This window comes from Neodiprion virginianus, chromosome 2, assembly GCF_021901495.1.
Source record: "Neodiprion virginianus isolate iyNeoVirg1 chromosome 2, iyNeoVirg1.1, whole genome shotgun sequence".
NCBI lineage: Eukaryota > Metazoa > Arthropoda > Insecta > Hymenoptera > Diprionidae > Neodiprion > Neodiprion virginianus.
Window position 1 is genome coordinate 14,714,424 of NC_060878.1, and position 13,959 is coordinate 14,728,382.

At 32.1% G+C, this 13,959-nt stretch overlaps 1 protein-coding gene and 1 long non-coding RNA gene across 2 annotated transcripts; one reads left to right on the forward strand and one right to left on the reverse strand.

Moving 5' to 3' along the window:
* The first annotated feature begins 817 nt into the window (after positions 1-817).
* On the forward strand, positions 818-3,355 carry LOC124297229 (uncharacterized). Its single transcript, XR_006906554.1, has 2 exons — positions 818-1,133; positions 1,284-3,355. It is a non-coding gene; the product is annotated as an uncharacterized LOC124297229 (long non-coding RNA).
* Positions 3,356-4,243: 888 nt separating this feature from the next.
* On the reverse strand, positions 4,244-13,851 carry LOC124297228 (ATP-dependent RNA helicase me31b). Its single transcript, XM_046748017.1, has 8 exons — positions 13,465-13,851; positions 11,710-11,879; positions 11,101-11,307; positions 10,856-11,027; positions 10,461-10,611; positions 10,168-10,363; positions 8,845-9,015; positions 4,244-7,532 (listed from the first exon to the last, which is right to left on the reverse strand). Exons 2-8 carry the CDS (start codon positions 11,848-11,850, stop codon positions 7,236-7,238), a joined length of 1,335 nt encoding a protein of 444 aa, XP_046603973.1. The 5' UTR covers positions 11,851-11,879; positions 13,465-13,851; the 3' UTR covers positions 4,244-7,235.
* Positions 13,852-13,959: the final 108 nt, after the last annotated feature.

Consider the following 13,959-nt stretch of genomic DNA (forward strand, 5'->3'; position numbering starts at 1 on the left):
AGTTGAAGGTCATTAATTAAAAAGATTAAAAAACTATATATCTTCACAGTCTATATGTCATTGTATTAGAAGGTTTTAAAGAGGTTTTTTTAGCAGTAAAATTAGTTTGCACAATGTCCGAGAAAGTGGAGCTGGGATCTTTATGACTATGTTCTCCATGTCTAACAAAAATTTTTATTTTTTTGGTTGAACCGATCGGGTCAACTGGTGAATAACGACTGATGGGAGAAACAATTATGATCCAGAGTGAAGGTGAACCAAATATAAACATATATACAAAAAAACAAAAAAAAATTATTGTGTAAAAAAAATAATGTAAAAAAACGGTGCTATGGGGACACTAATTTTATGTGTCTAGTTAAGGTCAAACAATATGTGGTGTGTGGGCGGAGATTAGCGGTTTGTAAATATTGCTTAAATGTTCAACGTCTTGTCTAAGATTAACGGAATTAGTGTGTTTAAGTAATTTTATAATTATTATAATTATATAATTATAATATAAAAATATAATTATTATAAAAGGCTATTACTAGAAATGTGCAATATTGTAGGACACACTAATTCCGTTAATCTTAGACAAGACGTTGAACATTTAAGTAATATTTACAAACCGCTTATCTCCGCCCACACACCACATATTGTTTAACCTTAACTAGACACATAAAATTAGTGTCCCCATAGCACCGTTTTTTTACATTATTTTTTTTACACAATAATTTTTTTTTGTTTTTTTGTATATATGTTTATATTTGGTTCACCTTCACTCTGGATCATAATTGTTTCTCCCATCAGTCGTTATTCAACAGTTGACCCGATCGGTTCAACCAAAAAAATAAAAATTTTTGTTGGACATGGAGAACATAGTCATAAAGATCCCAGCTCCACTTTCTCGGACATTGTGCAAACTAATTTTACTGCTAAAAAAACCTCTTTAAAACCTTCTAATACAATGACATATAGACTGTGAAGATATATAGTTTTTTAATCTTTTTAATTAATGACCTTCAACTTGTAACTCCTACACGTTAAACAACCAGAGAAGCCGACATTGACTACCGTTATTCAAAGAACATTGTCTCCACAAATTGTAAATTATGAATTCGGCTGTATCTTAGTCCGCTTACTATAAAAAGGTAAATAACTCTCCAAGTCTATCTTTTTTTCAATTAATCAAAATTGTACTCATTAACCTATAATATATAATAGCCCTAAGAGTATTACATCTACTGTATTTAATGTCTGATTGTACTTTTCTTATAAAAAATTTTTGCTGTTCTTGACAGTTAAATAAATAAATCGTTCTGAGGAGGGCCCATATCCGGGCCAAAGTAACAGGTCCTCAATTTTAAACGTATACATTCGTCGATATCATTTGCTCGTCAGTTAAACATACGTATGTACATATCAGCCGGGTAATTTTATTTACATGGAAAATGTGAGGGATTGGAATGGAAAAATAATATTTTCTTCGACACAAAAACAAGTATGCAAATGAAAGTAAATAAGACGTAATAACCAATGTTATACTGAATCTGAAATTTATTGAGGAACGAACGCATCGCAATTTCATATTCCTTTTGGATGAATGAAAATTTTGACATGCATTTTTTTTTTCTTTATACATATAATATAGGTAAGGTTCGTGTTTCAACGTAAATAATTATCAACAAATAAAAATCGGTACATTGTTTTTGGAAAATATACAACACGAACCTACCTTTACAATTTCAGAAATGAATACATTATACTGTAGAAAAAAAAACATTTAATTTTATAGGACGGCTTTTTTGTCCCTGACAGATCTAAAACAGAACAAGCCTGGAGTTTCCTCAGGAGTGAAAATAACTATAAAATGCATGTAGACGTATTTATAATGCTATGTAAGTGATGATCATACATCAAATGGACTGGTAAAAATCTTTTAAATTACTACGGAAAAGTTTAAATACGAGTTGCAGCCCGTAAAACAAATAAAACAGAAGTTAGAAAACAAAAAGAAAAAAAAAATAGTAATTAAAAATTAAAGAAAATCTTTCTCCAAAAGTGAATAAATAAAAATTGTTCAGGATGTAGTCTAGAATAAACTCCATTTTAAGAACGGAGTTTTTTTTAACTCTTATTATTAGATATCAATCATATGCTTTACAGTTTATATTCATAATAATTGTATCACAGACTGCAACTCATAATTGCGATGCTAAGTTTGACGAAATTAAATTTTTAGTGTGACAAAGACAAAGTTTGTATCGATTTTTTTCGGTGTAAAGTTTTCAAAGTAAAGAACAGAGGTTGAATAACATATTTCAACACACGATACAAACCTGTTGTGTGATATTACATTTTTTTTGTTTTTCATTTTTTTTTTTTTCAAAAATTTATCAGCGCCTTTTTGATCTTGTGCAATGAAAATCTATGAATTGACATTGCAGAAACTGATTTTCAAATTATTTCAAAAAGTAATTGCAGTTTCTTGAATTTGAATTTTTTTTACCTTCTCAACTTAGATTTGGTACTAAGCGTGGCGCATATAATCTAATCTGTTGCTCGGTTTGTGTGTTACATATCTTTTCTAAATTTATAAGATTAGGATTTTCTAGTTAAAGACTAATTAAGATATAAGTAATCAGACTGACTTTGCTTTTCAATACAGAATATTAATCAGCAACCAGCCCTGTTAATATAATTTCATGTAGATTGCATAGCTTTCACAGACCAAAATTGCTTGAATGTTGAATACAGAAGTGTTAAACGGGACACGTTGTTCTCATGTTTATTTCTTATTCTGTGGAATTTTTTTTACGCAAATGTTCGAGCAACAGATTGTGGAAACTCGAAGGATCAGTAATGCTTCGGACTTGTACACCATAATAAAATTTTTTTTTTTACCACTTTCCAGTAAAGGATAAATATTTTCGCATGACACGTCAGAGATAACAATTTAAATGAAAAATGTCATGGACGGCAGAAAAACATTTATAGTCCAAGCGAAAACGATTGTTTGAGTTCCACGTTTCTTTGTGTATATTGTTTTTAATTTTTAATTTGTTTATCATTCATCGGGGAGGGGAAAGGGAAAGGGGAAGAGAGGTAGGGGTAATTTAAGAACTACTGTAGAAGAGATCTTCATCTTTTGCGCGTAACAAATTTAAGTATGGTAGACGAATTTCTGCCACACTATTTTAGGAAATTCTCTGTTTCTACCAGTAAGGAATCGAATTTTTATACGAAAAAATTTCTTGTCAAACATCATACTCGAAACAAATTTATAACCATAAAAATATAATACATGACAAATTCATGATATACAGTGACAAAGCTTGCGAAAATTCGTAGAAATTTATGTACTTCGACAATACCGGAAAAAAAAAAAAAAAAAAAAAAAAGAAAGAAGATCGTCGAATTCAAAATGAATTTATAGGAAATGCGTCGCAAAGTTTTTCCGGCATATCATTCTTTCTTTATTTTTTATAAACTTTTTAATGTAGTTATTTTTCTTTTCAGCGTAGAAGGGGAGAAATATTTTATTGAAAAATTAGACATCGAAAGTTCATACGCAATACAGGAAGTTGTAAATTTGATTCAATCCAGTTGCTTTCTAAGATTATTGAACCTTAAATAATCAAAAAATTTGCATCAACCGGTGACGATTGCCGTTCTAGAGAAATATCGAGTTACACTGATCACTCATGTAATACAATATCAATAAACTGAGATTACGGGAGAATGAAAAATAAAATAAAATAAATTGACGGTTGCCATACGCAGTTATAATTGTATAGTAAATTTTCATTATTTTTTTCTGTTTTGACATAACTGCGTACGATTTTAACCATAATATACAGATAATACTAGTACCCAGAGAGTGAAATGGTTGAATTGATAATGCTGTTTGTATCTAAGAAATATTTTTATATCTCTGAGCTGTATACTGGAAATAAATTTGGAAAAACTAACAAATGTTTCCGAAAATTTGAAACCATATTTGTTTTTTTTTTTAGTTTTTTATTTTTTTTTTTTTCTTCAAAGAAACCGATATAAAGGAGAGAAGTTGGGACTCTCTGAAAATTTAGTTATGTTTTTTTTTCATTTCTTGATTAGAAAAAAAATTATGAAAAACCTAAAAGTTTTTCAATCGAAAAACAGCTGCCATAATACATCATTTTTCATCAGTGCATGATTATGGTAGGTGCTTGGCTTTTGGATTAGGTTCCGTGATTCGTTCGGAATCCAATCACTTTATTACTTGGTTTTTTTTTGTTTTTTTTTTTGTTTTTTGTTTTTTGTTTTTTGCTTCAATAACATCCATATGATGTTGGTATATGGATACCTTAGAATGCTTTAAAAACATTCAACTTTTACAGTGATGTCGATGATTTGGCAACACTGCAGTGACAAGGCAAATAACTTTGCCCAATATTTAATATAAGATTGGCTTACAATACTGGGGGAGCAATAGAATTTGAATTTTTGGTAACTCTGATACTGATATTTTTGATTTTTCATTGTTCGGCTATCACTCCACATATTAAGACTCGAAACCCGTTTGAATTTCGTACAATTAATCAAGTAAATAAATAAATAAACTAGTAGCCCTACGATTGATAAATGAATATATACGTGTAACATCGGAGTCACGGAATATTTATAATAACGTGCGTGATGCTCATTTCGTTGCGTGATTAACGAACAAATTTTCGAAAGTTGCGTATATATACAGTAAAATTGGCTGTTTTTTTTTTTTTTTTTTTTTGTCTCTGCTCTCTTTCCTTGCAACCATTAGAAGGATGTTGACACGTAAAATTGAATATCAATTTCTACGGTACGCTTGGCACAAAAAACAATGTCAGATTTGATCCACAATAAAGTGCAATATAAGTTCACCTAATACTTTTCAAACTGGATCAAAATACAACAACTTAGGAAAAATTGATTCATTGATACGCTTCAAATGTTTTTAGTTGACCAAAGAAACAAATATTGAAAAAAAAAAAAAAAAAAAATACGCAAGTGTAGTTGTTAGAAATCCAAGTTTTTCACTATCACATTTTCCCACGAGCATACTATATTAATTATATGTACAAATTCTTCGCCTAGTTCAAATTCAAAATTCCTCAAACAATATTTTCAATGCCACTGCGCAGTATTTATTCAGTCGAATTATCTCGACGTCATTACATTCACAGGATTGTATTTGGCAAAAATTCACTACACGTTTCGCTAATAGATTTCGTATCTTTGGTCGTGATTATTCTCTTCAAAAATCAAGCAGAATATTATTTATAGCGTTGAAATCTCAGAACGTTAGATAAAATTGTTCCTATATAGACATTACATATTTCGAATGAATCTTTGCATTCAGGCACAATATACATATACACTTGCGTATAACGGACATGCTGCTCAACGTTGGGTGATACTAATGTTTTACAGTTTATTGGCCAATATAAGTGAAAATTTCGGAGTAATCGACAGCAATATAAGAACAATATTACAAACAGATGGCAGCAAAGTTTGGGTCAGTCAGGTTACCATTTTTTAAATAATTAAAGCCAGAAGAAAGCTTGAACTAAATTATACAAAATAGCGAGTATTGTAAACCATTCCTTTTTTAGAGTATAAATATTTCATACCTAATTTTTGTCTTTTGTTAATTATGAAATATTTAACTATTGCCTATGATGTATGAAGTTCGTTTTATAAATCTAAGTCATAGGCTGGTGGTTCATGATACAATACATATACATATATTTATAATATATAAGTATATATGTATATATATACATATATATACTAATCGAATTTTTACATATTTCCCGAATATTCTGTAACGACATTATGAAACGTAGGTATTTGTGTTATGAACTGCACGAACTGAGAATTAGATAAATTTCTATACTTCTCCATTGAGAATGAAATCCCACGTGAAAGAAGTGGAAGAAGACAATAATTTGACGGAAATTCCACCAGCCAGTTATTTATAAAAATAATTGTATAAAACTAGTCAATTTTACAACTTCTGATTCTCAATCACAATATTTTACAAAATCGAATCGCGTTCAACTAAAGTAAAAAAAAAAAAAAGAGGAAAATAATCACAATGTAGGTATTGTACGAACATAAAATAAACAATTTGCTTGAAAAGTGATTTGAATTTCAGAGTTGTATGACATAATTAGGCAACAAAATCAAGCCACAATCAACTAGTAATATTTTCATGTTCAACACAGTTTTTTTTTTTTTTGAAAATCGTTGTATGCCATCAGAATCAAAATACAATGAAACATGTGAGTTGTATAGTGTGCATGGAAATGGGCTTATGTAGCAGATGAAGAGTAGAAATATCATTCAATACGATGTATTTCATATCACAAAATGCCCTTTCATCTTCATTTCATTATTATTATGTTTTTTTTTCCTTACGATGAGAAAAATAACGTTTGAACTTATGAAGAGCCATTGTATAAAAATTTTCTATTAAAATTACACAGGGTATTTTTTTTTTTAACTTTTAGTATCATCATTCATATTTACATTCACGTTAAAATGCAATGATCAATCGTTACGTTCAATCTCTCATTCGGTTAATATTTTCAATTTCTTTTCCAATTATATTGTGCTTTTGATGATGGCTTGACTCTGGTTTACATTATTTTATATATATGTACATGTATATGTATGTAATTATGTACAAAGAATGACATCACACTCGCACTCGCAACACATCAATCACTGAGTTTACTGAACAAAGCAGGCGATTATCATTATTATTATTACATGCTCAGTTGAATATTTACAAGTGAACTTATTTTCATCCCTTCGCCTAAAAGATAGTGATGATGATGGTTGTAATTTTGTTTTGTTGTTTTTTTAATTTGTTGTTAATCTCCACTTCATAACTCTCGAAATCACTTTTTATCTAAATCAATGTTCATAGCACTGTTTTTGTCTTTTTCTTTACACTGCTAGGCATTAGTCGACTATTATCTTCAGACTTAAGTAACTTTTCACATATAATCGTGAGTTCAAAGCATATATATACATGTATAGTATACATACATACATATACATACATACACATACACATATGTACGTATGTATGCATGTATGTATGTATGTATACCCTTCCTCTGCACCGAAAAAATCACTTTTTCCACACTTAGAAGATGCTTTGAGCATTTTCGTATATTTCCTTACGTTTTTTCTTACTTTTGTTCATATCGTAAACATTTTCCAAACTACTTGGATATGTTTCCTTCTTCCATAATGCTATTCTCTTCCAATCGTGCGACGTATAAGCTTGGATCAATCACCTTTGGAATTGGCTTTATCTCAGTTCCAAGCTCTTGTTCTATGCGGTGCAAGGCAAAGCGATCTTCGTAAGTTATGAGATTGATCGCAATACCTAAGTGTCCAAATCTACCTGAACGTCCAATACGATGCAAATACGTTTCTGCCATCTTCGGAAAGTCAAAGTTTATTACAACATTCACAGCTTGCACGTCAATTCCACGCGTGAACAGATCACTGCAAACCTATAAGAATTATGCATTTTTAGATCTCCTGCCATCGTTAGTTTAGCTTCACGAGCACTTATCACCTTACTTTTTATATTTGATATAACGGAGCAAAAGCATGTCACATTTACTAAATCATCAGGACAATCGAAAATCACAAACCTCAATGATTATTGATCTTAGTACTTGCAGTTACTATCAGTTGTAAACTTAAGGACTTATGGGAAGTACACCCAGGTCAAAAAAGTGGTTGAAATAAAAGTGTGATAAACCAAAGGCTTACAAAGTCTCGAGATATTTTTTTTTAATCCTAAAGTAAGAAGTTTAGTTAAACTGAATACCATCCTATGAGACGGGAAAAATTTCAACAGTCTAAATACAAATGTCAATATCTCATGATATTAATCACTTGAGAGATTACGTCGATTATGCCATCGTTCTTTCCAGAAAATCCATATTGCATGTCTCATTCTGATTAACAGCTAATTCTATTCGTGACTGAATTTTCTATAGATCATCTAAGTTACATTTGAAGCAACATTAATGTCTCTATTACCAAATCATAATTTGTTATTCATTAATTGTAATGGTTCAACAATTCAATTATCTGTATTTGTTTATATGTTTTCGTTAGAAAAAATCTCTGACCTTTGGTAGTGCATTCATTTATGAACAAAATAAATCAATGCTCATCCAATCAGATGAACTATATGGAATTTACAGTACAAAAAAGTATGAATATGCTGTGATTTCTCTGATTGGTTGTAATTAACAGGGTGTTTATAGTTCACATACTTAAATGATCTATTAATGATAAATTTTTCATAAAAAAAAAAAAAAAAAAAGTACCTTTAACCGAAACGACGTGATCAATACAAATAAAAACTGACAGAAATTGTCCGTATCGTTTGAAAATAATTAATAATCAACCAAGAATACCGATGAACAGTTGAAAACTGAAGTCACAAAAGTATCATCTTAAATTGCATTAAAATTGCATAGGAACAGAAGTCACCCTCTGTTGTTTAATTACGACAAAAACAAAGAGCAAGAAAAGAGAGGGGCTTCCGGGTTAAAGGATTTTTACAAATTTAGTACATAATGCGCAGATAATTTACGCAGGGCACTATTTTTACATCAACAATAAATAAATCATAGAAATGAAGATCTTGCAAGCATTCCAAGTTATACAGTGATAAAAGTGGCTTTTCTATATTGAAACATATTGAATTTGATTGTAATTACGACGTTGAATCCGTTGTAAGTGGAAAAAATGATACCCCTTATGATTTACAATGTATTATATGTATGTTGTGTTCGGGTTACTTACCAGGTTCCGGCAGAGTCCGGCGCGGAAATCATGAAAGACTCGATTTCGGTGTGCCTGGGCCATTTTCGCATGTATGTAATAACAGCAGTAGCCGAGATCTGTTATTTTCTTAGCGAGTAATTCAACGCGTTGTGTTGAATTGCAGAATATTATGCTCTGTGTAATTTGTAACTTGAAAATAAAAATGATATAATTAGTTCGCTAGGGTTGCTCAAAAGTCTGATGTTCTCAGCATAACCAGGCAATATACGAAATGGGTATCAAAAATGAATCAAGTTTTTAGATGGTAGCTCGAAAAATGCGTAAAACCTCAACGGTGAATATCTTGTAAATTTCACAACAAAATGATAACAAAATATACGCTTGATGGGGTAAGGAAATAGGTTGGTACTTTTGGGAATTTCCCAAAGGGGAATCATCATTGATTAAACTTTCCCTAAAAAAGGATATACATACATAACTGAGTTTTTTTTACACTAAATGTTAGAATTTTTGTTAACGTATTTACATGAATTTAGGCAACGTTCAAAATTTACCTCATGCTCCGGGAACCAAGGAAGCAAATTGACAGGGCAGGAGGATGACCAGTAATGGTGTTGCGTAATGTTTGACGCACGTTATTACGTATTTATTAGTAAGAAGCGAGTAAGTAACAGGCAAATAGATATAATAAATAAATAATTCGCATTACTAATCACCCTGAAAAAATTTATCCTGAATTTTTTTGGATGTACAGAGAAGTTTGATGAGCAGAGAGTAATTGACTTTTTTTATGTTAATTGGGATAGAATGGTGGAGTTTAAGAAAATCAGAATTTTGATATTTCAAAGATGTCAACGAATTTCTTTGACTTACAAACGATATGCGAGTGCCCATATATTAAACGTAAGATTGAATTTAATAGCAGTTTTCAGAAAATAACTACTAGCATCATCAAAACTCCATGCGGCTGAAATTGGTAATGCTATTATACCGATGCTTTTCAGTAAATAATTGCTGTCTCACACCTTTAGGCCTGTGTGCAATTCAGTAAACCATACTTAAGCAAGTCATGCTCATACTTTGAAAACTTGACTCTCTGAAAGTCATTCTGATATTGCAAAAGATAGTTATTTCTTCCCAAATGTTCTGTTACATTAAAGATACTAACGTCAACTTCATAAGAATTCAGTCACCTGATTTATAGCTATTTGAGATTGAAGAACATTACTAACGGCCATAGTTGGAAAATGCGGAAATGAACCAATTACACGAAAAACGGACAAGTACGAATTTCAAATATTAATTTCTGCCATATCTGTTTTGATATTTAGGGAGTTTTACCTTAGAAAATAGCGTATTAAGGCAGTGAACTTTTTGACGTTCCTGTACAAAAGCATAATATTGTGTCACTCCTTTCAATGTCAACTCTTCCATCAGATTAATTTCATATGGGTCCCTCAGATGCTTTTCCATGAATTGCTTTACGGTTAGGGGAAATGTAGCAGAGTATAATAGAATCTGACGTTCTTGTGGTAATCTATAAACACAGATGTAAAGAATTTTGTAATTTTTCGTTTCTAGTTGAATCCAGAAAAACCAAAATGCGATTGGACCGCATTTGCAACAGTTTATACCTGGATATAACGTGATCCAGCATCCCCTTAAAGTCTTGGGATAGAAGCTTGTCAGCTTCATCCAATACAAGGATTCTGCAGTGATCCATATTTGCAACATTTTTATCCATCAGATCAAGGATACGTCCCGGTGTCGCAATGATTACTTGCACTGGAAAAGTACATTTCAATAAGTGCGTATAAATTAGGAATCTTAAGAAGAAAATTCATCTACAATCAACAAAAGCAATCTAATACATTGAGTCTGAATGTATGAGAATGGCGTAATTGGGTAAATCGATAAAACAGAACAATGTACAAGACCAATTCTGTTTCAACTTCTATTAGAAAAGATGAACAAGCCCTGGTTGTCAACAGATTTCCAGACTATTACGGACTATTCAACAAACGCTAACCTTTTTGGTAAATCCTCATAATGTCGTCGCGCAGATTAGTTCCTCCAGTGGTAACCATGACCTTGACGTCCATGTGTTTTGCAAGTTCAATGCATATCTGTGATGTCTGCAGTGCCAATTCTCTAGTAGGAACTATCACTAATGCTTGAATAACATCTTTACGTGGATCCACCTGCAAGATGCAATAATTAAAGTAGTGAAATTCGAACAACTTTCTATATGTCTCTTTGTTTATCTTTTCCTACCTGTTCTAATACAGGGATTGAATATGCACCAGTCTTGCCTGTACCATTTTTAGCTCGTGCAAGTACATCTTTGCCAGAAAGAGCTATGGGGATACTTGCTTCTTGTATCGGGGATGGCTTTTCCCATCCTTTCTCAAAAATTCCCATCAACAATTCACGCTTTAAGCAGAATTCCTCGAATTCATTTCCACGTGTGTCCGTAACATCCTATGATGTACAAAAAAAAAGTCTTGTAGCTTTGATTTGCATCACAAGTAATGCCTGATTACATTAGTTTAGGAGAAAATTTTTCAACTGCTAATAGTTCAAAATGTTTATGAAGAAAGTAATCTAATGTTATAATTAGTGTTTTATTTCTCAATTTTATGTATTCTTGAAAGAATTTTAGGAGATTGGTGTATCATTCACTAGCCAAAATAAATTTTTTTTATCAAGGTCTAATTTTACATCATTTTCCAATTGTCAGACACTAAGATTGATTACAACCGTTTCCATATTCCTACTAATTTTATGAACCATGATTCTGAACGAGCACTGTTGGCATTACCAAATCAATTTAAGTGTCTTTACAACAGCTATTATCTTGAATTTTAGTTTAGTTTGACTCACACTTGTTTTGATGCGTTTGTCTTTGGGCGGAATTTTCAGTTTTGCTTTCCAACCTATATCGTCCATCTTTTCTAGATCACCTTTTGGACCCAAGCCGGAATTCAGCATGTGATTAGAATTAATATGAGTTTCGGTCATCATATCGTAGGCTTTAGAGTTTCTCAAATTTCCTGAAAGACAGAATTCAAGATGAAATTATAATCATAATCCACTTTGTTTGTATACCCCGGATCCTAAACCTCGGAACTTCACATCTTCATTTCCTTACTATTTTCATCAACCTGTTACAAAAATTTATGAAAGTTATGCCTGTAATAGGAACTGTTAATTTCAGAATGAAATTCAACAATACAAAAAATAGAAATTGAAGATGACACACGGAACAATAAGCCTTGTGAAACATGAAATAACCGTACATTCTGCGAATTTTATCGAAACATTGCAGTTATCTACAGTAGGCGTTATCAGCAGGATGTGCACTTGACAATGGCTTTAAAAGAATAACAATATTCACAATCAACGTGAAAAATTCAGAGTACAAGGAGTTTATTTTAACACCAAGTGTAAATTTTAATTCAACAAATATGTGTAGACTAGCTGAAAATATTTGGCACGAGGTTGATATAAATTTAATCGTATTACCAAAACAACTATATAATTACAAAAGAAACTAAATCAAAAAATGAAGCAGCTCATGATAGAAATAAAGTAAGATAGAAATAAAAGAGAGGGAATGTGCAAGAGAGCTCGAATGGCAAGAGAAAAGAAGGGAGAAACAATTCTCAATATATGAGATTCATGTATTGCAAAAGACCGTGATCATAAATGTCTGAATGTATGGCAAAACAAAGAAAAGCTAAGGTGTGTATAGCGCTAAGCTGTACTTTGAGCTACGAAAAAAAATTTCAAAACTGAACAAGAAATACACAAACTGTGAATACTAGTTCAATTCAAGGTACACATACGCTGTTGCTGAAAAAATGTGTTTATATTGTCAAGCTTCGCTGAGTACAAAGATCGAGCAGTCGGTTTGAAATGTACCTTGAACAGTACATGGCTGAACAAATAAAATATAGCTGAATGATTTTCATAATTTTCAAATAAAATTTGAAATTTTTTCTTTTTAGATTGCCAATAACAAGTATATGATTTTATTACTCTCTACGCTTGATTCGATTGCCGTTATTTTACTATGTTTGAAAATGAACCGACTGTGCTTTTTTCGGTAAAAAAAATCATGTGGCTACAGGCCAGCTATTTGAGCAAACAAAAAACGATGAATATACCGATGTGTACGGTGTATCAACAAAACTGGTATATACATCCTCCATTATGAATTTACTAAGCCACCGCAGTGCCAAACGGGTGTATAAACGAGGCTTTATGCCATGCCAACCGAAGGTTTCTCTTCTTTTTCTCTTTTCGCTCAGAATTCTCTAAATATATAATCTAACCAAGCAAGATACGAGGTGTACACATATAATCATGAATTGAAATATTTGTGTAGATGCTGATAACGGTGAGAAAAATTTCACCAAGTACTAACAATACGGAATAGAATATCGCGGGCGAAAATCTTATACCAAGCTGGATCCATTGTACCGTAACTGGCGCAGAGTTCTTTGAACTTTGATTTATAAACCGAAATAAATAATTGATGAGTCCAAACAAGATCTATTATGAACTTAAGTCAGAAATGTGGCTCAAACTCCGTAATACGGTTCATGGAATGAGGTGAGAGAAGGTGTATCTTACCTTCAAACTGATGGATATCGATGCTGAAACACAGCACTCGATTCGGAAACAACACGCCAAAATGGCCGTTCCAATGTCAACTTTTTATAATCTCGGCTGTGCGGCCTGGCTCCCTTCCGTGGCACAATAACCTTCTACTTTCGGATATATATTACACGGGATTGTATCACGACGCTACTGGTATATTGTTTTTACAATAACTTTAACAATGAACGCACTGCGTCAATTGCGAGCCAATAATTATTATCTTTGAATGTAACACGATGTGTGCCGTGAAAAGAATAAAAACACTTTCGGAACACAAGCGGTTGCCTTGTGGCGCTCGGTGCGTGGCGTTCCACGAAACCAGTAACAACAGAGTGAAAGATTATCGCTGCGACACCAGGGCCGTGTTCGAAAATTGACTGACAGTACCACGATCTTACATACAGGTCTGGTAACTCCGGCACTTTTGAGTGGTAGGGGGTGTCACCGTTAGTGAGGCACACGGTCTTG